We start from the raw sequence: 24631 nt of genomic DNA on the forward strand, positions 1-24631 counted from the left end.
AGGGGAAGGTAGTGACAAAGGCGGACAGGCAATATACTGCGGTGTTGTGGCATTGCTGAAAGGGAAGGCAAGGCACTGGGTCTGTGACAGGGCTCCAGCCCGTCAGCGCCAGCATTGTGTGACAGCTGTGATGTGACGGCAGGCACTTTGCATGGGGGCCACCTCAGTGACTGTGTCTCAGGCACAGCAGGAGACCCTATTAAAAACAGGAGAATTCTAACTGCCAGCCTTCCTGCAAAAATGCAGCTCCCTGTGCGACAAGTTGTCTGACTCCAAAGGGATGGCTGCATCACTGGGGGAAATCTGTATTCCCACCTCGCTGCCCCCATTGCTGACGCTCACTGAAGTTGTGCTGACCATCTATGGGCTCACCCTGTTGCCTCCACTGCCTCCACGGGGTGTGCAATGTGGATGCTGGAGGCACTGGCAGCTGGTCCCCCAGGAGCACCTGGTTGTGGGGTGGGAGCCTGGTTTAGGGCTATGCCAGGGAGCAAACAATTCATTGCTAATTAAACATGGTGTTAGGCTGTGGTCACTACACCTTTGAGGTGATTAAAAGAGAAACGTGTTGGCATGCCCTCTGTTTAGAAAAACATGTTTAAAATCTCCGTGTCCCACCACCTGTGGAGGTGGCAATGCTCTTTCACTAGAGGCTTGTGACAACATGCAGTGGGCTCTTCCTACGCAAGAGGCAGATACTGGGGAATTTTCCTGATGGCTGGGAATTCCCCTGCAAATTCTTGGACAACCATATCTTGCTCCTGTTGGAGTTGCTGTTGACTTCAAAGGAAGTAAAGAGACAAATTTGGTTTCTGCATGTACAAAAGGGTGTTTTTGCTGGTGCTGGCTTTGTCAGAAACCAAAAGGAGTCTTTACACCAGGAGCAGATTATCTGACCTGCCTGTTGTTTTCTTTTTATTATTCCTTCTATTATGACTGTTAATTTTTTTAAGTAATGTTGTTCTTTCCCTTTCCCAAGTCCACTTCAGATGCTTGATCCTGCCTAGTACTTTCTCTCTAACCACACAGTCTGTTGCCATGGAAATTCAGCTTTGTAACTTCACTGATGGATTAGGGAGAAGACAAAAGATAGACTGGGTAGGAAGGGAACCTTGATTTGCTAAAAGGGCAAGACTGTGGGCATGGCTGTACTGCTACCAAACCTGAGGAACCTCAGAAAGCAAAGTCCTGACCCTGGATTTGCTGCGCCATGCCTGGGATCGGGCTGTTGCCCAGTTTATGTGACAGCACTGGGAGAGGGGTATAACTGGCAGCCCAGCGCTGGAAAAGAGGGTTCAGTCTGTGCCTTTGCCTGCCACAGGTGGGTCATGTCTCGGTGGCTAGCAGATGGGTGCCAGAACATCAGTGTATGGGCCCCTACTGGGAGCCAGGGCTCCTCAGGCTCCAGTGATCTATATGGTTGCAAATTCAGTCCTTGATTTACCCAAGACAAAGCACACAAGGTTCCCTGAAATGCTTGCGTTTCAGTAGAAGGTCTGAAAGAAATCCCACAAGAAAAGGCTCTCTATTAGCAAGGAGAGGCCAGATGCCCATTTAATATTTTTACTTATTGCACCTAGTGTTTGCTGTAGAAAATAATGAAGGATATCCTTTGGCCTGCTTGCCCCCGGGGGATTATGTAATGATCTGAGTGGCTTTCCAAGAGGGTGGATCAGCCCTGCTGCCCCCGCGCCGTGTGCTGCACTTGTTGCTGAGGGAGCATGGATCCAGCCAGGCAGAGATGTGCAGCACTTCGCTGATCAGGTCCTGAGATCCCCTCAGCATCCAGGACACTGTTTGACATTTCGGTACAATCTGACAACTTGCAGCATGTGCCCAGAGCACCATGTTGATGTCACTTTGCTGGATGTGGGCCAAGCATCCAAAGGGCAGCGAGTTGGTTAACATGATAATCACGTTGCATCCTAGCGTCTCCATATGACAGAGCTTTCCATTCCTATTCGTGATGCTGCCACATTTTTCTCTGAGGGTAAATGTGACTTAAGCAAAGTGGCAGAAGGGAAAGAGACTAGTCAGCATTCATCAGGGGGAAAAAAATATCTGCGGTGAAAAACAGTAATATTAGTGATGATAAACATCAGGAGCAACTACTGCCACTGTGGCGTCCAGTCTGCTGCGTCTGGTAAAACTTTGAGGACTGAGAACCCCAATGCACAATGGAAGTGTTGGAAAATTAATAATGTAATGAGGATCAAGAAACCTTGGGGTGGCAGGGACTTCCATGTCCAAGCCAGCAAAAAGAAGGGACAACTGCCATATCACCAAGAGGTGTTGCCTCTTCTCAGAGGGAAGATGAGAGCCTCAGCAGCTAGAGATAGTGCAGCTGGCTGCAGGCAGCATTTAACAGCTGGCTTAGCATCCAGCCGTACTGAAGGGCAGAGTGGGCCTCACGCCGTGGGAATTACTTGAGTTCCCAGCATGATTTCATCCTCTTGCCAAGGACTAGAGCAGTGCAGGGCCACGACCATTTGGTGGGGACAGAATAAGGCCTACATGCTTGTACAAAATGAGGGCCAAACTAAGGGTTTTATCTAAAGCCACCTTAGATTAGTGGACGTCCTTCCACTGATGGCAGTGGCCTCAGGGTCAGACCCTGAATGCATCTTAACTTGAACAAACCAGAGTCATTTGTAATGGAGTCATCCGTGTTACCCTAAGAATTTGCTAGTATTCCCAGCCCTGAAATGACCTGTGCTTTCCCCCTGCCTGGTGGTTTCCTCCCCCAAGATAACCTTATCATGGAGGTGTCACCAAGGTCCTTTTCCTCTGGGTTTCTGCAGGCATGGAGGGACCTCTCTGCAGGAGCCTCCGGCCACACCTGCTTCTCCTGGGATTGTGCAGGCTGAATTTGGTGGTATTGTTTGAGCTCCTTGGGGCAAGGGCTCTTGGTCGCTGTGTGCTAGTAATGGGGTTAGGCTTATGGAAACTTACTCCTGGCTGCTTTTTCCAATTTCTTGGTCATAACTTGGCCTCATGAACAAGGCAAGCAGAGCACAGGGAAGGACAAGGGCTGTGATGTACTCACCCCATCCAATTTCTTTATCTTAATGGATGGCATTAACCAGCAATTCTTTGCTATTGAGTTGGATGTTGTATTTTAATGGAGAATATGGTAATATTGCTCATGCCATACATTTCCCATCATCTGTCTGAAATAGATAGATCTGAATAGATCCCAGTCTGAAATAGAAAACTGTTTGGTATTATCAATATTTGAGTGGCAAAGCTGTAATATCACCAGCTGAACCAGAAGCACTTTCAGCTCAGTGGCAGAGTCCTCTCTTAATGTAGCTATACAATACTTCAAAAATATTTGCAATGGATTTATTTCCAGTTGGATCTAAATCCTCCAGCAAACTCTAGATTTATTACCTCTGTCATGTGTAAAATACCTTCTTTATACCTCGCGTCATCTTCCTTCCAAACCAGACAGTACTTACAGTTTATGGCATACTACATTATAGTCATTTACCATCCTACATATTGTGTTCTTCCATGGCTTTAAATGTTAAAGGACACCTTTCTGCCCTGTTTGAAAGGAGGGGGAGAGCAGAAAACCCATGTATTAGGAAAATTGCTGTCATTTATTCCATCACATCAAGGCAAGTACAGTTGAAATAACCAATCCATTATAAGAGAGGTAATACATCATTCGTTATTTGCTGCTTGCTATGGCAAGCCACTGGCTCAGCACGTATAGACTTATGGATTTGGTACGTGGAAAACTATAATGAATGTGCAGTTGTGATGAGCAAAATTAATGCTAATATTTACTGCTCTACGGCAACCGCTATGTCTCAGCTGTTTCCCCCTCCCTATTTGCCACCCTCTGTACATGCAGGCAGATGTTCCATCTATTTAATTTCCATCCCAGCTATCACTCAGTAGCAAGCTCATCAGCTGGGGCTCCTACCCTTTAGCAGAACAGAAATAGAACAGAAACCTGAGGGAGGTTGGTTTGCCATGCCAGTTTGCCCTCATGTCTTTGGCTGCTGTCGTGCCTGTGTGTGAGGGCAGCTGCAGAAAGGTGCTGGCTGTGCACCTCTCCCTCCACGAGGTATTTTAATCAAAGTATATTGAGTCAACTGGAGGATGTCTGGCTGTGCAAAGCAACAGTGAAATTTGGCACCAAATGTTTTGAACTATTGTAACTTTGTGTCTTAAAATGGTGTGTATGTATATTATACGGTTTATGTTTATTTCTGTATCTATATATAGATATAAAACCGTATATGGAGTAGGTAGATAGACTGATGATATAACATGCTACATGTTTTTATATATATATATTTATATTACTATATCTTTAAAAAGCCATCTGGTTGCAGCATCCCATAGTAAGTCCCTTTATTTAAGCCCCTGCCCCATTCATTACATGGACAGTGGGGCATAAGCAGGCTGGATCAGCTGTGTCCTGCCCCACTTTGGGCAGGAGGAGGCCAGAACATCATGGGACACAGCAGGCTCTGTCCCTCTACTCTGAGGTGTTGCAGACAACCATTCTGCAGCTTCACAAGAAGGTTCCTTTGGCAGCTCCTGAAAAGGCAGAGGCAGGCAGGGCAGCACATCTGATGTCAAGGCTTGGGTGGCTTTCCTTGTGTTCCCTGCTGTTCCTTTACATGCAGCCTCTGAGGTTCCTTTTGAAGAAAAACGGAAACATCCACATGATATCCAAGCCTAGCTCTTCACAGTCACTTGTCTATCAATGCAACAGGGCATGTTTGAGGCTTGGTGTTTATAGTTTCTGGACTCATTAATTACATGCTCAGGAAGTGGATCCATAAAATAAATTGACCGTGCGCTCACGGTGATGCATCAGTACTCCCTATGGTGCAGACATCATTCCTGTACTCTTATTTTTGCGGTGTAGACAGCAAGAGCACACTGCAGGACTGCTGAGTCCTGGCCAGGACATAGAGGTACTCCATATGCACATCCCAGGCAGCTGAGCCTGTACTACATCACATGCCCATTGGAAAGGCAGCGAGAAACACAGGGTCGCCTGCCCACTAAACGTAACTTCTTTCATATGCAGTGCAACCAGATCCTGTGTGTTCTCTACTAGGATCCCACAGCCCTGCTGACTGCCTGTCTCTTCTGCTCCTTCCTAAAATCTATCTGATCTTGTTTTCCCACTTTAAAAATGTCTTTTTAAAATATATATATTAAAAAAAAAAAAAAGAAAAGAAAGAAAGGCTTCCTGATCCCCGTTCCCCTAAGTCCCTGGGCAAGATTGTATCTGCTTTTCTTTAAATTGTTGCTACTATTGCTTTACACCATTGTTTTCAGGCTTTGAAATGTTTTTCTAAACAAATTCCCCTGGTGTTCTGAATGCTGAGTTGCAGATGCTTTACAAATACCATTATTCTATTATTGTTAAATAAGAATGCTGTGTGTTCTTGGAAAGTCTGAGTGGTAAACCTCCTATTAATTTGTCCTCAGCATTCCCACATCAGCAACTTTAGCTAAATGGGAGTTACATGCATGCACCTTGGGGAGCAAAGCCCCATAAACGTGCATACCCTGTAACTCATTTCTAAAGAACAGCTTCACTATTACACTTGATTTCACAAAACAGCCAAAAGATAATGGGTCCAAATCTGCCCTCGGCTCTGCTAATGTGAGTTCAGTGCATCGCAGGTGCCTCATGGAAAGGCAGATCCTGCTCCCCTTTGAATCTTGTTATATCCTCATCATCATCACAGCATCAAGGTGAGACTGAAACTGATGGGGAATCATGCTACAGGATGACTATGCAGGCTTTTTGTCTTAGAATCATGAAGCAAAAATGGCAGAGCAGGCATCTGGGTCCTTGAGAAACTGCTGTCTGCTGCCCACAGCACTTGCTCTTGATCACCATAAAAAATGTATTTCAGCATCTCTGCATCCTCTCTTTCTGGTGATCTAGGTACGGCCATTTCTGTCTCAGTATTTCTGTATTTACCAGGAGAGCTTGGTGAGGAGCAAAGCAAGTCATTCATGGCTCACTAGAGCAGTGAGTAGTTGCAGCTTTTGACAGTGTGACAACTGAGTAATAACATGTGTTCACGTGGTGGCCCCACATGATGTCCTCTGTGTCTGCATGCTGTACTAGAGATTCCCTGTCCCAGCGAATGACATGTGAAACGGGGTACTTCTGTGGTGTTTCATAACCACTGCCTTTGGCTAAGGATGTGCATGCAGTTAGGCTCGTCAGAAGGCTTTCAAGTGCAAGTAATTTTTAGTGAAAAAGGGACAACTGGAATTAAAACAGCTTTTCTTGTCCATCTGTGTGTGTTATCCACAACAAAGCAAGTTAGTTTTTAAGCACCAAATGCAAATTCCTCCTTGAACCCTCCACTGTGAGCATTTGGAGCTGGGGCTTTTGTTTCCAGTGGCTCAGATTTTTAAAAATCTACTTTGCTTTTCTCAAAGCTGCAGTAGACATACATGGATGCAAGTTTTCATTGGAGAACAGATGGATGACTACAAGGTCTCTGCAATGTCTAATGCAGTGAGGACCCCTAAATCCAACTGATGTGTCTCAACATGAAAGCCATAAATATATCGGATGATGATGATAAAACCCCTGGGCGGGCTTTGCAAGCAGCAGTGTGGAGTCCTGCTCACACGGTTCTGGCTGCACTCTGGGCTGCAAGGCTGAACTTGAAAGAGGGAGCTGCCAAAGCAGGCAGTGAGCAAGGATCTGGGTGAAGTCTTGCAGATGTTTCTGATAGTCTTCATGGCAGGATTCCTGTCTGCCAGACATACATAAGAAACCGATTAAATTTACCCTAAACAGCCTGTGATTATCTGATGCTAGGAACAAAAATGTCTTCTAGGAAAGAAGAAAGCCACAGTCCGACTCAGGATCATGGAGGCTCTTACAAAGCTAATTTATGATGGAGGCGTGGGAATTGCTGATTACTCCTGTGGAAACAAACCACTGTTATGGCTTCAGATTGATTTCTGTTTCCAGGCTTACCCCCGTTTTCCACTTGTTTCTAATTTTCTTAAGAAAGTTCCTCAGGGGGTGGCAGTGTACTTTTCAGGCTTGGCCTCAGCCTAAAGGTGAATATTTCAAGAACTCTCAGCAAAATCAGCATGGCTTTTCTTTATGATATGTGGGTGTGAAGAGAAACCAGCTATTCCTATTTGTTCCGGTTGCAGCTTCTCTGCCCTCATAACTCAAGAACAGCTGACGCTAGGAAATTTGAACTCGGCTTGTTTTATAGACCTCGGTGATGAAGGAGAAAACAGTTCATGTCTGAGGAAAATCAATTCAATGTTTCTAGAGTTGGGAGCAATTAGAGTCGAAGGCCAAATTTTGCTTTGAAATACAGCAGCACAGCCCCACTGAAATGCCAGTCTGAGGGCAGAACTCATCTTGGCACATTTTGTACATATCCATGAAGAAATTTGTTTTTCCTAGAATGTTAGACAGAGGTCAAAAGGAGGAATGTCAGATTTATTCTGCACAAAAGGCCCCATTCCAGCTCTGATGCGAACCCATGGGCTGAAGTATAAATAATGTGCATTCAGCATGGAGTAAATATCTCGGCCATGTCAATGGGAGATTTGTGCAATGATCAGAAAAGGGGTTTGGTCATGTATAGCAATTAACTTTTGCAGGTAACATTATTCTGGACATATTTCTTGTATCCAGCGTCGCTTGGTAGGAAAATGTGCGTACTCCACCGTTTTCTATGCCTGCTTTTCTCTGTTCCCCTTTTCCTTCCTCTGTCTTTCTCTCTACTCCCTGAGGCATCTCTTTTGTCCTTCCTTCATCTTTTCCTTCCTTATACCAATGGTCTAAGCCTGCTATCTGCAGGGGTCTCTCTAATATCTTCCCCATTCCAGGGAGTGGTAGTTAAAGAGTTAATGGTGCCATTTACATGTCAGTTTCGGGCTTTGACTTGACATGTTAGTGACAGTAAAGAGAGACAAACTTTCATTTTTTAGAAACCCAGAACACAAGTATAAACTACATCTTACCAAAGTTATGTGCGATCAGTCACGTAAATCCATTCAGTGGGTTTGAACTAGCCTTTGACTTGGGTTTTTTGTTGGGTGAAACTTCTTGTTTCTATCAAGCTGAGCCTTTGTGTGAAATTCCACATAAATTCCCCATAACATTCCACCAAATCTGACCCTTCATCTTCAAATAAGCTGCTTGAACCAAGAAAAATCACTGTAAGCTGTAAATGGTTAAAGGGAACAGGTGTGTTAAAACCCCTCAAACCCATAGCATATTTACAAAAAGTGGATTTTCCCAGCCTGTGCCCATTATCAGATTGTCACTGCTGTATCAGGCAAACAGCAGAGGAACAGCAGTTAAGAAATCAAGTCTTTCTACTCCTAAACCATCTCAAGAAGCCTCCCCAAATGGTCCAGCCATCCGCTGGTATCTCTTAGTGCTATTCTCTACTTGGTCCAACAGCCATGTGCCTCAGCAAGGCCCCCTGGGTCTAGCTGAGGTCAGTGTGTCAACCAGGGCTCTCATCCACTCATTTCAAGATATTTTACCTCTTCTGAATTGGTGTCAGAGCACTCAAACCTGACACCTGAGCTAAGCTTCGGTTGTCATAACACACATTTAGAGTTAAGCAAACGTGATTGCGGCTTCACTTTGCGTGAGCAGGCATCCTTTCAAATAGATTTTATCTTCATAAGCTGTGTCGTGGATACATGTAAGAGGTTTTGCCATGTCAAGATGGTGCCTCCATATGAGATAATTTTGCCCAGGGTCTGTAATAAAGACTAAGAAGGAGCCTCGCAAGTCTGAATTTTTATCTCCTGTCCCAATGGAGACCATGCTGTGTGGACACTTAGACAACCTCAGCATGCTCCATCTGATCCATGGTACTGTCTTTCTTGGGCAGCCTGTGTCACTAGTTTTTTCTAACTTCTGACAAATGAAAGACCGTGATGTGTTTACTGGAAGAGGAACCTAGATATGAACTATAAAATATTGTGGTTTTTTCTAATCTGTTTATTGATAAAAAGATGAACAAGAAATAATATGTTAGTTAGAAATAACACTGATATGCCCAGCCTTATTCCCCCGCAACTACTGCCGTAGCGTGCCTGTTGCCTGTGGGTACACAGGAGGGAGGGCTTCTCAGTCCACAGATTTCATCTTTGGACAAGAAGACTCTTCAGCATAATCATATACACATAACGGGAAGGCATGTAAATGTACACCACCAGGAGTCTGCTAGGAATGGATTTGCATAACTTCCATCAGCAATGCTTATTCAATGGAGGATGAGTTTGATCATATTCATTCCTGTGAATGAATGAATGGGTGATTCGTTTTTTTTAAAACGGAGATTACAATTGTTTATTTTCTCATGCCATCTAAAAATATTATTCCGTTTCTCCCTTCCCCTTCAGTCCTCCCTTTCCTCCTCGCTCTTGCAATCAGTGTGTTTGTTTAAGGCTAGTAGCTCAACAGCACTGTCTCAGGAGGGAGGTGTAGGGAGAAGCCCACATTGACGTGATTCTGTTAATGAACTGTGCCACCGTGGTGAGGCTGGAGCTTTGGAGGGGTTGCTCTGCACTGCTGGCTTTCAGTGTGTTGTGAAAATGTCATGAAACGATAGAGTGTGCTTGGCCTTGCAGCTTTCCAGGTGCAGAGCCAGCCCCAGGATGGCCTCGAGTTGGCAGTGCTTTTGGGCTTTCGGTAGGGCCGGGTGACTCGTATGAGCTGAGGGTCTGGTCTGTTGCTCTGAAGTGCCTATGAGATGGTCAAGCATGTGTGTTGCCTGGGCCAGGAACTGAAAATGAAGGGCTAGGTGGGGTCTGCTCACCCCACACATCTGCTGCAGGAAAAGCCAAATGAGCTTCTTCCATCCCTTTCTCCCTCCCTCCCTCCTTCCTTGTGCCTGGAGAGGTTGAGGCTTTTCAGCTCCATCTCTTGTGGAAAAGTTAACACCCTCTACAGTTAAAAAGCCTCTGTGGAATCACACAGGACAAGTTTTAGCCTGCTGTAGAAAAAGATCTGCATCTTTACTAAAACTTAAAGGATTTAAAAGAATAATTTCTACAGCAACCTGCTGGTTTCATCCCTGCTAAGATTCCCCTGTGGTTTTTCTCCATGGTCCCCATATGGGCTGCATGGAAGCAAGTAGGAAAACCCTGATGCTATCTGCATGTGATACCTGGCCCCAGAGCTTATGATGCCCTCTCTTTCTCACTAGACCATTGTCTGGAGCCACAAAGAGATAGAGTTTTCAAATATTTCCCTTTGAAGCAGTGATGAAGCAGAGCAGCTCTCTGCAAAGTGATTCAGCCTGCCCTTGAGCACGTCTCTTGCTGCCATTCCAGAAACCAAGAGGCAGAACTTTCCCAATACACCATTTCCCCTTCATCAGCCCTGTCCCCCACTCACGTCAAGGTCTACGTTAGACAGTGAGATAGAGCTGTTAAGATAATGCAGGGCTATGCAGACAGTCTTCTTATATCAGAAGGGCCTTGTCGAGTGAGGTCGTGATCTTCCTGTGCCTCCAGAGGCACTCTGTAGGTGACTGGACAATAAAGCATCAGTGAAAATCTCCTGCTCTGATTAAAGCTTGCTGTCAGTTGTTTTGTTTTCCAACAATTCCGCATGTTTCATTTCAAAAAATAAATATTTATCTTCAGGGATGATATTTAAAATAACTTGTAAAAATTGTTGTATTCATATTCACTTTTTAATCATGCTTTGCCAAGAGCAGCTGCTGCAGTGGTGAAAAGGTGTTTGTGTCCAGCTGCACCCAAGACCCTAGTGAGCAAGCAGAGATGAGAACTTCCTCTGCTTTGGTTCAGGGCTGAGCCTTATATTGCTCCTTCTCCTGTCTTCTGGAAATATCATATCTGGACTGACTCCAAACCTGAAAATTTTTAGCCCAGTTAAATAATTATTGTGACAGTCATATGTCTCTTAAAACCATAGGCTTATTAGGGAACCATAATTTTGGTCAGAGCCCTAAGTACATTCTTCCCTTTTGCCATCTTTTCAGTGCTTTCTAAACTATTCCCCATATATTTTTAGTATGTGCCAAAGATTTTACATATAAAGAGAGAGAAAGTTTGGAAACAGCACTGGATAAGTTAGGTAATATGATGTAATTTCAAGGAATAAGTCTGGATATTTTTTTCCCCCTACATGGTGCATGCCACGTAGCTTGGGAGATCAGTTACTGCCTTGGACGCATGCATGGTAGCTAGATGATTTTTTCAAGAGGCATACTGAAAAATTAAGTAGCCAAGCCTGAGCCCAGTGTGAAGTTATACAACCTTTGACTCCAGTTAGTTACTACACTCAAAGAGAAATCTGACAGCAGAAATTAAAAATGTGTTAGAAAAAACCCTGTAAAGCGCCCAAGGCACTGCTGATAAATATGAAACATTTGTGTCTTGCTAAATGTATTTTTTCATAATTACCAGTGTATGGATTTGTATTGTTCAAAGCCCTAACAGTGAATCTCCTGTGATGGATGTGAAATAAAACAGGACTAATTGGAAGTATTAATTTACACAGAGGCAGAAGTTGTCACAGAGTTCTGAGTAAGACGTGCTTTTTATTGCCATAGCAAGTACAAAGTGTTTGCCTGTTGTGTGCAAGCTCAAATCACACCACCTTCACAAATTGTTGCAAACTGTTGCTGTGTCATTTTTTCCTCTTTTTGTTTTATTTCTCTCCTGGTAAATATCTCTGCCCCAAGGTCATCTTAAGGAAATAGTTGCAATGCAATAGAAATGTTGCTGTAGGTGCTGCTGTGTTTCTGGCACTGTAATTGACAGTGAATGAGCATGCAGGAGCAGCTCCCAGCAGGGACACTTTTGAATAAACATACACTAAATAACACAGCAGAATGGGAGAGTAAAGTAGCTGCATAAAGAACTGCATGCTGTACATCCTCTCAAAAATCTTCTCTGGTTTAGGCCTGTAACAGCAGAGGTTCGTGTTGATTTTGCTGCTCCCTCTGCTTCATCGGCCTGCTCCCGCCCTGGTCCCGGTTCAGTAAAGTGTTGATCATGTGTGATGGTGACGGCACTGACATCAGATGGAAGCGGCTCTCACTCCAGGGCCTTGCTGAGGCAGGGCCAAAACCTAGAAGTCAGATTCTGACTGCATCAAAACATAACCTTAGGCGGGTTTCTTGTTACCTTAGGCATTTCTGCCACTAACCTTGGTTCATGTCAGATAACTCATTTTTAGCTACTATATACAAGTTATGGTTTGCAAATAATCTTGGGCCAAGCAGCTGTTTTCCGCATCTTTGGTAGGCAAGTACTTGAGTTTTATTTAAATCTCCTGTTTGGCTGAAACACTAATTTCCAACAAACCAGGAAAAGGGGAATTAGGCACCCAAGCATTAATTGAGCTGAGCTGCCATGATGGGTTCAGGTGGCCCACCCAGTACCCAGATTTAAACAGAACAAAAGGCGAACCTCTCCACTCCTTTGACTACTCCTTCCAGTTCTTAATTGCCATTAAACTTCAGATTATGTACTTTTCATTTGGTCATAGGCCTTCAGCTCCCAACCTTGTTTCACCTCTGCTGGTTCCTTTAGTTCCTGTGTTCTCCTCTCAGAGTCATTTGTATGCTGAATAATCTTACTAATTGGAGAGGGGTCGTCCTGGATTTACATCGGTGCAGCAGAAGCCACCATCTGTCCTGGTGGACTTTTTCTGGCACTGCTATCAATGGTCCTGAAATTGGTCCCTCAAGCAAGCCTTCCGTTATTTATTTCCACCCAGTCCTTTCAACTCACATCGAATGGGGCTGAAACTCAGCACTTTATCTTAAAATTATGTCCTTTCTGTAATGCTTCTTGGTATTCCTTCCTCTTGGTGTCCTGACCTTTACTAAGGCTGTTGCTAATATATTCTCTTAGCCGTGGTAGTTAACATTAATGCAAAGACTAATGTTCTTCTGCAGCTTTAAGGCTGATATGCCACACTTAGTGCTCTGTCTCCAAACAGAATTGCTTTACGATATTGCACTTTACTGTGGGAATAATTTTACTGCTTGGGTGCAATGACAGCTGAGAATGCTTAAAAAGAGAGAAAGGGGAAAAGTAATAAGGCAAAAGCATGACAAGACACTTACGTCAGTACTATCATTGCATTTCATGGGAATGTAACATATGACTGCCACACAGCTCCTCCAGCATCTGTCTGTTGAGGACCCAGAGTGATGTTTATCCGTAGTTCATTCAGAGTGCTTGAACAGGAAAGTTCTATGTTTGTCGTTAGCTCTGCTGTGCCCTAGTTTCAAGGTTATGTTTTGTATATTAATAAATTAAGTCCAGGCCAAGGAAAGCCTGGATCAGGGCAGTGTAAGCAGTAAAAACATGTTATTAGCTATTTCAGAGATGAATTTGTCTTTCCAAATGCACCACTGGGTATGTTTGCACTTGCATCGTTTCTGAGGAGGGAACCCACAGCTGTGTTTAGTTTGTTGCCGATGCATCAGGAAGTCTCAAGCCCTCCCTGGGACCCAGGCAGTCAGACATATTAAGGGCAGTGCAGTGAAGCCAGGTGCTACCACTGAGGTAGGCACTGAAACTACCAAAAATTGAATGTTCCTGATACATGGCTGACGTTCCTGCACTGCCACCAGAAAAAAAATAAAAATCAATAGCTTTCAAAAGCAGAGCAGTCTGATCACAGGGCTAGAGACAGATCACACAGCAAAGTATTAGGACAAGCACCTCAGGACTTTGCTGCTGTGATGCTTTCTCAGCACAGGACACCCAGGCTGTACATTTGCTGTAAAGGCAGAGGTGTCTGAGCACTGGGTGCTCTCTTGGTAGCCATCCAGGGTTGCTGTGCAACACTGCACAGATGCTCTGCTCCTGGAGGGGAGATGGTGCAGGGGAGAGGTAGGAGAGCAGCTGCTCTCTGGTTTGCCCGCTGGGTCCACCCCCCATCAGCAAGAGCTGAAGAGTAAGTACCACGCCTTGGGAACTATGTAATAGCCTGACTGAAAATAAATGAGGCTTCCAGCGTGGTTGCTGGAGGGGGAAGGAGAGAGATAAGATGTCCACGTCATATCACCAACAGCATAACTGGTATTAACAAAACAGAAGTCAAGGATGAATGAACATTGGGGCTGAGCTAAATTTCACATCAAGAGAAGATCCCTGAAGGGCTGTGTGCTGACAGGGCAACATGGAAACGCTGGTACATTTAATCTCTTCACAAGGGCTGTTCTGTGAATAATCAGAAGTTGTTAGGGTTGTCAGCCCAATTTCCTTCCAAAATAAAATTGTGGAGGTGATGACATTTCAGGAATGGGTGAAGTAGATTCTCTCCTGAATATAAATAGAGGCAGTTTTAACCAGAAAGGAGACAGAATATCTTACTTGTAAAGTACTGAGCAAATTATGGTGTGATAGGGGCTATGCTCATTATTATTACTATTATTCCAAACAGTGACTCTATGTTGATGGTGTGAAGAAGCGCATATGACAGCACCAGCCTGTCACATTTAAGGCAGGATGAAACTCTAATGACCTGAGACCACTGTGAACATTTAAACCATTGAATGTAAATGATATTTCAGATATGCAACGTGTTCCTGTCAAAAGACAAGACCAACACATGTTCAAAGTGACATTCCGAAGTAGCACATACATATTGGTAGTGAATTGTTTTTAAAAAAATGCAAATGTGCTTGTCGAAAGAGACCATCCACACAGAAAGGTGAAACGTTTTACTTTGTTTTGTAACTGCATTCATGGTGAATAGGAAATACGAATTGCAGACATGAATGAACTGCAGAGTTGATAGAGCATATTTTTATAAAGTGAGATCCTGTTCCTAACTCCATACGTATTTCCACTTGAATTCCTGATCCCCTGACTAATCAAGTACACTGTATCACCATGTCATCTCACCCTTATGTTCTTTGTGTATGATATTGCATATCTCCACCTCTCGAATCTAATTCAGGAGCAGTAACACTGAGTGAAATATAAGCAGCAGAGTCCTGCTCTCATTAGCAGAAATTATATCCAGCTACTGCTGTGACCTTACTTACAAGAGCATACGATTTACTACATCACGTTGGACTATCATTCCTTCAAAGGATGGCAAAAAATCCGTATCTTCGTACCTGTGCAATCCTGCAATTCACCTAATGGAGCAAAGCCCCCTTTCTTCATCTCTGCAATGAGCAGCTGATATGTTCAAGAAGGGAATTTGGTCTTTCCCTTTTATGCTTGTACATCATAATGCAACATGCACCCCTGAAACTCCTGAGTTTCAGGCATGCATCTCCATTTTTTGCAGGCTGTGGAGGGCTTCCCCCCTCAGGCCATTAGCAGACTTCCTGGAAGAGCAGCTCATGGAGCACCCACGTGGCTCAGTGCAGCTGGGCCATGATGAACTTCCAGGTTATTCTGGAATCACCCTTAGCTGAAGCCAGGTTCACCTCAAGACAGCTAAGAGGCAATACAAACTTCTGTTCCAGAAGCCAAAAGAAAGCTGTTGCTAGTTTGTAGGAAGGATGAGCAGAAATGAAAAATAACAGCTCACTTCTTTCCCTAGCAACCTCACATCCACTCCAGAGGCTTTGCTAGCCCTCTATAATCCAGCAGATAATAAGAGCAGCACATTACAGCCTTTCTGGCTGATTCATGTGTAACCTTACATCCTCGGGCTGTGCTCACAGGGGAAAATCTGGATGTGGAAATTGTCGCTGCCTTTTGTACCCCAAGTCCACCTTGGGAATTATTGCCATTTCTGACCCTTTGTACCCCCAAACCAGTAGATAGTCCCCATACTGGAAATGCTGACTCCCTTGATCCTGACCTGGTTTGTTTCTGATTTGCCCAGATGGTAAACTGGGACGTGAATAACTGCACAAGCCTCTGCTGCCCATTTACACGCTCTGAGGCACAGTGTCCCTTTTCCTTCAACTGGGCAATGGTCAAAAAAATGGTAAAGCTTTCCTGTAGGTAAATGTAACAGTTACTTTCTAATTGTGTGTTACCTGCTCACATTAACAAATTGGTGCAAGTTCCTCATTACAAGCTCTCATTGGAGATCAAGCACAAGGATAACCAGGCACTTGGAGATAAGAATGTGTTTGAAGGGGACATAGGTAATAAATCATCCAAATTACTTAGAGTGAACAGATGAAATGACTGAAATACCTTCAGGTTTTGTAGAAGTTAGTCAGCCTATGCATAACTATAACATCCCTTCTGGCTGCTGTATCAACATTTCTGTACCTGCAGCTGGAGAATTTAAGAACAGCTTTTGCAAAGTAGAGAAAAAAAGGTCTGCATTGTCGAAGCAGAGGGATCCATGAGTAGGACACACTGCTCTGTCTCCTCACCAGTTGTCATACAGTGTGTTAAAATATTTGAAATCAGCCATGGATCAGAAGTTACTGGGAGAGACAGAGGGATAGACAACCTGCCTCTAGAAATGTTTCCTTAGAAAAGACAAGCTAAAAATGACTATGCTGTAATGAAGGAGTATCCTGAACCTCAAATAAGCGTCCTTGATTAATAGGTATGTTGGTGTAAATTACTTAGAGCTGGGGGCTTGGTGCTGAAGAAATTAGGTTTGGAAGACACATCATGTGCTGGAATCAAAAGCTTCTGACTTGGTTACCTTCAGCTGCAAGTGGGAGAATTTTGAAAATAGTGCAGCAGGTCTAGGAGCTGTGCTTTTTTGGAAAAAGGATTTTGCATGAGTAAGTGGCTCCTACTTCCTCACACTATCTGCCGCTTTCCAGTTCAGCAGGCACCAAACGTCTTGCCTTGCAGGGGTCAGGCGCAGCTGATTGGTAGTGTGCTGTTTCTTTGAGAGGCAGCAGCTCCTAGATTCAGCTGAATTATGCTTGCCCACTTACCCTCTAATATGGGAAGGAAAAATGCTTCCTAATGCATTACCATGGAAAGGCTGCCAGGCCCTGCTCTAGTCCACTCTTCATGCCAATGAAGCGTTGCTCTCTATGGCTCGTTGTTTGGTGTTCTGTAGAAACTGATTCTGAACGTCCAGAGCAGTAGGGTTTCCTCTCCTGGAAGGTATTGTAATACAGAGACTACTTTTCACCTTTTCAAACATCACTTTGATTTAATACCTTTACTGTACTAAAATCCTTGGTTTGCTTTATGATGATGCCATGTAAATAGATAGAGGGTTATAAAGTGGGATTCATCTCACCTAATTTTCATCAGCTGAAAGCTGGACATCTCATTAAAGCTCATCATCCTCTATGTGACCTCTTCTGCTAAGGGCAAGCGAGGAGCCTCTCTGGGGTCAGCCTGTGGATGGGGTGAATTGCCTGCCAGAGCCACGGCTGCCTTAGACAAAGCATGTAACTTTTACATATCTGAAGTTACTCACTGTTTTGGGGAGTTGTCAGAAACCTTTTTAAGATGGCTTTGAATCCTTCTTTCCACCTTCTTATTGCTGCTTGTGAAACAGATACCCTTGCTTGAGTCAGCATCTGGACACCAACTCCATCCTCTCTTTGGCAAGATCCTATTTTAAGCTTTCCATCAGAGGCCACAGCTGTTTGTGTCATTGTCAAAACTCTTCAGAAGGTCCAGTGACATTGATGGTAGGTCTTTTAGAAGCCAAAGGTTCTGCAGTAACATAAATAGGATCAGCAACACTAAGTGCAGGTGAAAGAAAAGCCAGCTGCACATCCTTTCTGTCTCCCTTGGCAACAGCATCCTGCCAACAAAAACTGCTGCCAAGTAAAGGCTGGAAAGGAAGGGATGTGCGTTTGCAAAGCTGGGGCTGGACAAGCTTTGTGCAAGGGGGGAGCTGTCAGACTAAGGAACACTCATGTGCTTTTAAAATTATTTTTGGTTTGTTCCATGTGGTTTTGGACAAGGGAATGCACAGAGCCTCTGTCCTTATGAAGAGTTTTCATCTGAAATTCCAAACAACAGTCTCTGCAGTTTTGAGCTATATGTTTCCATCCATGACAGCACACAGGGAAGAAATCTGTGGTGAGTTACTACTTACAGATGTGTCAAATCCTCCAGCAAAGGTTAAAATATGTGGCATGGTTCTCTTGTTACGCCAGCTGCAGCTTCATGCTAAATCATTGTTTCAGCAGCAAGCTCTTAATCAGCCCTGAGTTCTAGAAACTGCTAAACAAGCTATTTGTAAGGACCTTTTTTTTAAATATATAATGCACTGGATATCTTTACTTAGAAAAACCTTCAGACTGGAAACAGTAAGGGAGAGAAGGAGCATCAGCACGACAGCACAAAAATGCAAAGCACATCTAAGGTTATTATTTTCACTCCATCTTTCCATGTCCTCCATGAAATGATCATGGCTGTGAAAACAGAGTTTGTATAACTATGGGTAAAATATACTTGTGATATCATATATGCATCTGCCTAGCCTTCCTGATAGGGACTTCAGTCCCCAAAAATCAGCACTGGGGTCACTGTCATAGGCCTCATAGCTGCTAGTGCTGCCAAATCTCCAGCCTGTCATCACAGCACCATTCTTTTCTGACTGGGCCACAGCATCAAAAAAGAAGTCTGGCTGCAGCATGCTTGTATCTAGGACCTGGAAAAAGGAGGGTCTTCTCACCTGGTATGACAAGAGAGAAGAAGGAACTAGTTTTTCCCTCTAGCAAAATACTAGGAGTTAATTTTGCGAAGAGCCCGTGTAACAAACTTCCTGGGCTGTTGTGGCACCCCTAGATACAACAGGGTCTGTGCATGAAAGACGGAGAGCGGGGATTGCCCTCTGACTCCTGGGGGATTCTTACACTGATCTCAAGAAGCTCCCAGCTTGTTGCTCTCTTACCATCTCCCTGTGCCTTTTGAGGGATTGGTAGTTGGCCGCATTTTTGTGCTTTTCAGGCAGTGTGTTCTTCCAGACACCCAGGTGTGCCAGAGGGAAAGAGAGAAACAGAGAGAAGAAGAAATGGAAGAAGGGAAGTAGGATTACGGCTTCAGAGATCACAGGATCTGTGGTCTTCTTTATGGTTACAAAGTAGAAATTGCCCATTCACTGCTGAGGGGTGAAGAGATAAAATGCAGAACATGCATTTTGATGCCAGGGAAGGAGAAGGAGAGAAGATGATCACTGTTTAATTCCCCATATTGTCCTCTGACAGGAATATTAGTATCATTAGAGGTAATTGAATAAAGTGGAAATCTGGCGGAGATGCCGAAGCAGGAGGTAGATCTGTAAAATTTATCCACACATGGGAAGCTAAACGCTGCACTGGAGGGAGGGTACTCTGCCTTGAAACAGGGACTGAACAGCCTCACAAGGGCGTGCAGCTGGGGTGCTTGTTGCTGTTTTGTTCCCAGAAAACGAGAACTGCCAGCAATCCTCTGGCATCTGAATAGACCCGTGTCAGACAAACTGTATCTGGACTTGATGAGTAACCAAGCTGGAATACCAAGCAGCCGTTCGATCCGCTGGCAGAGAGGGGGACTGGCTCAGTAAGTAACCTTGCCTTGCAGTTGCAAAGGTACTCCATAAAGGAGCAAGCCCTCTCGCTGCACAGCCCTGCAAGACACGCCTGCCTGGGCTGTCTCTGTCCTCATTCCTCCAAACCAGTTCCAACAATAACAGCAACTCCTGCGTGCAGCTGCCTCATTAGGGAGAAGATGCATTTTTCCTTTTTCTATTGAGGGATGAAGCTTCCCAGTCTGTGTGATGTGAGCAGGTGAGGATGTCTGCTGACAAGTCCAAATGATATTTTCAGGTAAGTGATTATCTTGAACAAGCAGCTAGACTCAGGCTCTTTCTTTTTATTACCCTCCTCTCAGTAATTACTGTTGTCCTAGATTGTCAGTAAGCCTTTTCACAAGGTTCAGCAGCTTAGATATCTGTATATATTTAGCTGAACAGGGGTTATGAAGCATTTCTAAAGCACCTATTCCCAGTATCCGTGAGTCTCTAGTGCAGTGTGAGAATGAATTGGGAGCTGCCTGCTCTGTGACTACATGACACTGTCCTCCTATTTCTATCACCCATTGTTTAACTCCCTGGAGGACCAGAAAGGAATTTTGATTTACAAGCTCACTCTCTCAAAGTCTTTGATGGAAGTGCATCTTAGAGGCAATAATAGTGTTCTGCAATGTTTTTATATTGTTAAAGGACCGGGGCATCTTGCCACATGAAAACTGTAGCTACCGTTACTGTTGTTGCACAGGGAGTGTCAGCGAGTACTGCTTAATTTGTGTTTGTACATGTGATTTCCAGAGCTTCTGCTGGTGCTGGTTTTTGTTATTGCAAATAGAGCTGTTACTCTGTGTGTCTCGCTCCCTGCATTTTACCAAACAGCTTGTTGTTTTCAAGTTGGAGTTGATCACCCTGTTTAATACTTAAAAGGGAAAACGGACAATAACTTGTAAGTTAATAGCTGGGAGTTCTGGCATGACAGCCACTGATAGGCATGGAAGAGAAATTTTCTGTGCAGAGTAACCTACTTTTTCTTCCCTCAGTTCTGCCACCAATCATGGAGATGATATTTGCTTAACTCTTTATACAAAGACTGCTTTATTATGAGTGAAAATGATATTGCTTTGGGAGATTACAAAGAAACGTCCATAACAAAAGTAATAATATATACTTAATGCACAGTTTCCATCTATTAAAGATTCATTTTGCTTCCTGTAATGTTTTAGGTTTGCTGAGAGACACATGAGAAGTTAATAGTGTCATGAAGGAAGCTTTCATTACAACAATAACATTGCTGTTGCTTTGAACATGTTTTCCACAACCTTCTCTCACCATTATTAAGTCAAGACTGTTAGAAGCATAGAGAGGCTTCAGCAGCCCATACGCTGCCCATGTGCACCCAAGCCCTGCGTCCGTAGATAATGGGTCCTTTGTAGGATGGCTCCCTTTGCTTCCCTTGCCCATGGCAGTCCGAAATAATGAGTCCAGCAGTAGTTCTCTGCACAAAAAGCTCTTCCTGACTTCCTAGAGCAAAAATGTTTGCCAAGTACTGCTCAGGGTGGCTCTGTTTGTCTTGCTGCAAGGTCCGAGGTAGCAGAGGCTAGAAGGGGTCAAATACCAGACTGAGCTCATTGTGCGTATTCCAGCACTGTAGAAAATGTGATGTGAAGCTCAAAAGTTTCCACTGTATCTCCAGCAATTAGGACTTGGTCCAAAGCCCGCTAAAGTCATTGGGAACCTTTCCACGGGCTTTAGATCAGAAGTTACGTAAGTTTGTGTTGTTTAAAGGGGTTGCCCTGGGGAGGCTGAACGCGTGAGCTGACTAGACAGCCGCATGCCAGCTCTGCCATGTCATGCAAAAAGGCTGTTCTCGAAGTGCCCATGAAGTGTCCCGTGCAGCACCAGGTGGTATTCACTCCTAAATTAAGCCTTTTAACGTTGTCCTGTGGCAGGACACTGGCTCCTAGCGAGGGCTGCTGAGGTCCTGAGATAAAACAAAGAACATCAGGGGCCCGAAGTGCTTTGTTTTTCTGGTTTGAAGGGAGGCAGTTCTGCTTCCTGCTTGCAAATAGAAGGGCCATGAGGAAGTTCCCAAACAGTACGACCCTGCAGATTTCATAGTCTGGGAAAGCAAAATACTTCTCTCCCCGACTTTACTGAGATTTCCTGAGGACATCAGCTGTGGTCTTTTAAAACGTTGCTGTAAAGAAGCTCCTTAATTTTCTTCACCTAAACAACTGCACACACCATTTCTGGACTCCTCATGTGAGTGTACCGTGGGAAGAAGCACTGCAGGGAGATCCTGTTGAGATTTGAACCATTACACCGTGTTGTCAGGAAGGAGTTTTTATGGCTAAATGCACATCAGTACCCTCTGTGTACACTCTGCTGTCACTCTGCTGTGCTTCATCCTTGAGTTAATTCATTTTGTACTTAATATTCCCTTCTTGGTGCACTATGCAAGACCACAGGATGACACAGTTCACACCACAGAGATGTCAGGTCAATCAGCCGCCTCATTAGGGTTGAATGGTTTTAATGTAGTCATAAAATTAGACTCCAAAAGCGGGAAATTGACACACAGCATTTAAAAGCCAAACCAGTTTGACCCCTTCTCAGCCTGAGCATCTATACTGTAGAAATGGCCCCTTATGAAAAAACTTAATGGTGTGAACTGACCTTTGAAAATATAATTTATTATTATTATTTGCTATAATGAGCTTACATTAGTCTGTATACCATTATGCTAGTCCTTACCCAAGGGGCTTACGCTCTTAAGTAACATGAATCCCAAGAGTCTTAGGCAGCCAAAACTGAAGGATTTCCGCAAAGAGCTGCAGGACTGTGCTTTGAACTAACCAAGAGCATCTGCAATGTACCATCTCACCTGGGATATCAAAACTTTGGCCGTGACAACTTGATAGCAACCAGAAGGTTTCCTTTCAGTGGTAGTCTGATGGAGGGTAAGCTAAGGCACTGGGGGATGATTGGTGTCATACGCACCGTGGCCCTTTTCTCAGTGCAGATGCATTTGTGAAGCAGAGACAGAGACTGGGAAGGGAAGAAATCTGGAGCTGGTGAAGTTCATTTCTGTGACAAATGCCTCCTGCACCTTAATAGAGAAATTCAGAATATCATTTTCCTAGGCTTAAGCCAAAATTGCCAAAAGGGCAGTCTAATATCAGGGACCTCAATAAGAGTCCCACTTTGTAAGACACTGCATATCCTCAAGTGATAGAAAAGCAAGCAGGAGCTCTGGGCACTCCGGATCACCGCAATTCCAGCCAGAGCATGCTTAGGTGATGATGCAGAGCATGTGAAAATACCAATTCCAGCTTTACTTTTGCTTTCAAGTTGGCTGTTGAACAGTTATAAAGCAAATTAATTCTACTTAAAAGGACCAGCAAAAGCCCACTGTGAAGTTCTTATTATCAGCTGGTTCTTCCTAAATATAGAGCACTGGCTATTTTTACAATAATCTACTAAACTGAATGTTTTTTCAGTAGTCAGGGGCACAGATTAGCTCTGGTTGTCACTGAAGGAGTTAGTGGTACATTCAGGCAGTAAAAGAAAATCCTAAGAAGCTGTAGCTTAGGGGGCCATGGTGGCTTTGCAGAGGCTGTTAAACGGAGTCTAGCAGAGGAGCAAAACCTGACTGCCACAGCCTGAGACAGCCAAATGTCATGGGGGTTATTGTTTATTGTCAGATAAATTACTTCTGATGTAGTATTTCCTTTGAACAATTATTCATACTTTACAAGTCACTTAAAGGTACTAACTAAATGCATCTGGCTTCCCATGCCTGATGTGTGCTGACCTGCTACCGCAACAGACTGCCCCAGAGAGATTGTAAATCTTTACAGCAGCAAGCTTCTGATTTACCAGTATTTCAGGAAGTGGAGATGGATATTAGGTAGGTTTTTAGTCAAAGATCAGGGTTTCTAACCCCAGGGCACAATATGCAGAAAAGCTGACAACTTCCTTATTCCTTAAGGAATATCCTGGAGAAGAATATTAACGCAATAGAGATGTTTTTTCTGCATGTGAGCTGTGAGAGAAATTAGTTACACAAAGAACATCCAAAAACTTTAGCAGGCATTACAATCATCATAATCTAGTATCTCATAAGACCTGCCAATGCACTTCATCTTGTGTGCTCAGAACAGCAGGCCTAAAGTATCCTGAAACATTATCTTCACACACCAAATCCAAAATAAATTGTCATCCTTTCCTCTTTGAATTTGTTTGGTGGCAGCAACTTGTCTTGGCATGAAATATTAGCCATATGGACACTAGAATATCTGCTTTGACCTTGACCTCAGAATAAGTGCTGCCAAAAGTGTGAAGATAACTCCTGTCTTTCATTTCCAAGAGTGATGCTCCATGAGTATAGCATGATCTGCTCTGCTGTTTGCATCTCAGTGTACAGAAATTTATTTTTTTTTTTTTTTACTAGGTGTGTTCTGCTAAGAACATATTGTGTGGCTGGCTAGGAACTGGTAAGCAGTATCCCAGGTGATGGTTTATTTGGCAGAGATATTTATTTGAGAAATAACAAAAACAAAAACAACCCCCCCCAAAAAAAAACAACCAAAAAAAGGAGCTAATTTTAGCATCATGGGAAGTGCACTGCTTGTAATTGGCTCTCGCTGTGTTCACCAGTGTTTTCATCTTCTGGATGCTCTGCAAAGTAACAGGAGGCTGGGGGCAAGATGGGGTGAATTTTCTCAGTTGCAGAGCTCTGCTCTGTTCTGGTTCAGAGGTGATGGTTAGTGATCAAAGCAGAGCATTTAGCTGGGAAAGAAGAATAGGTACTCCTCCTTTGGTGAGTTTTTGCTACATTTATTGCACCGCTTGCGAATGGGTGTGAATGATGCACAGGACTTGGGATAAACACATTTCATGGCATTTGCATCTGCCAAATGTGCAGCAGAGCCCTAGGGCCCAGTGGACACCTAATCAGAGATCTTCTTTCACTTTCCCAAGTCCCTGTCTTCCTTTTCTGCTGGTGCCCATAACGTATACCCAAGTAGGGTAGAAGTAAAAGGCATAATCGCTCACAGAGAAAGCTGGCAAGCCTGGGAAGGGTGGAGAAGGGGGCAGGAAGGCACTCCATAGTCTTGGCTGGAAGATGATCATTACCCAGTTTGGAGTCCTGCAGCTTTGACGAACTCATCTCTCTGATTTGTTAAGGCTGTGACAACGTTTTTCACCTTGACACCACTGGTTGAA

At 44.0% G+C, this 24631-nt stretch overlaps 1 protein-coding gene across 5 annotated transcripts in view; it reads left to right on the forward strand.

The window, feature by feature from the left end:
• TMEM108 (transmembrane protein 108) overlaps positions 1-24631 on the forward strand; it is a 167513-nt gene that overhangs the window by 129657 nt on the left and 13225 nt on the right. Inside the window, exon 1 of one of the 5 annotated variants that reach the window (XM_056336147.1) lies at positions 19402-19700. The exons of the other annotated variants lie outside the window; for them this stretch is intronic. Coding sequence (XP_056192122.1) covers positions 19688-19700 — 13 coding nt within the window. The 5' untranslated portion in view covers positions 19402-19687. Of the gene's footprint in view, positions 1-19401; positions 19701-24631 lie in introns of those variants that run through there. 5 annotated transcript variants of the gene reach the window in all.

This window comes from Falco biarmicus, chromosome 4 (assembly GCF_023638135.1).
Source record: "Falco biarmicus isolate bFalBia1 chromosome 4, bFalBia1.pri, whole genome shotgun sequence".
NCBI classification, from domain to species: Eukaryota; Metazoa; Chordata; class Aves; order Falconiformes; family Falconidae; genus Falco; species Falco biarmicus.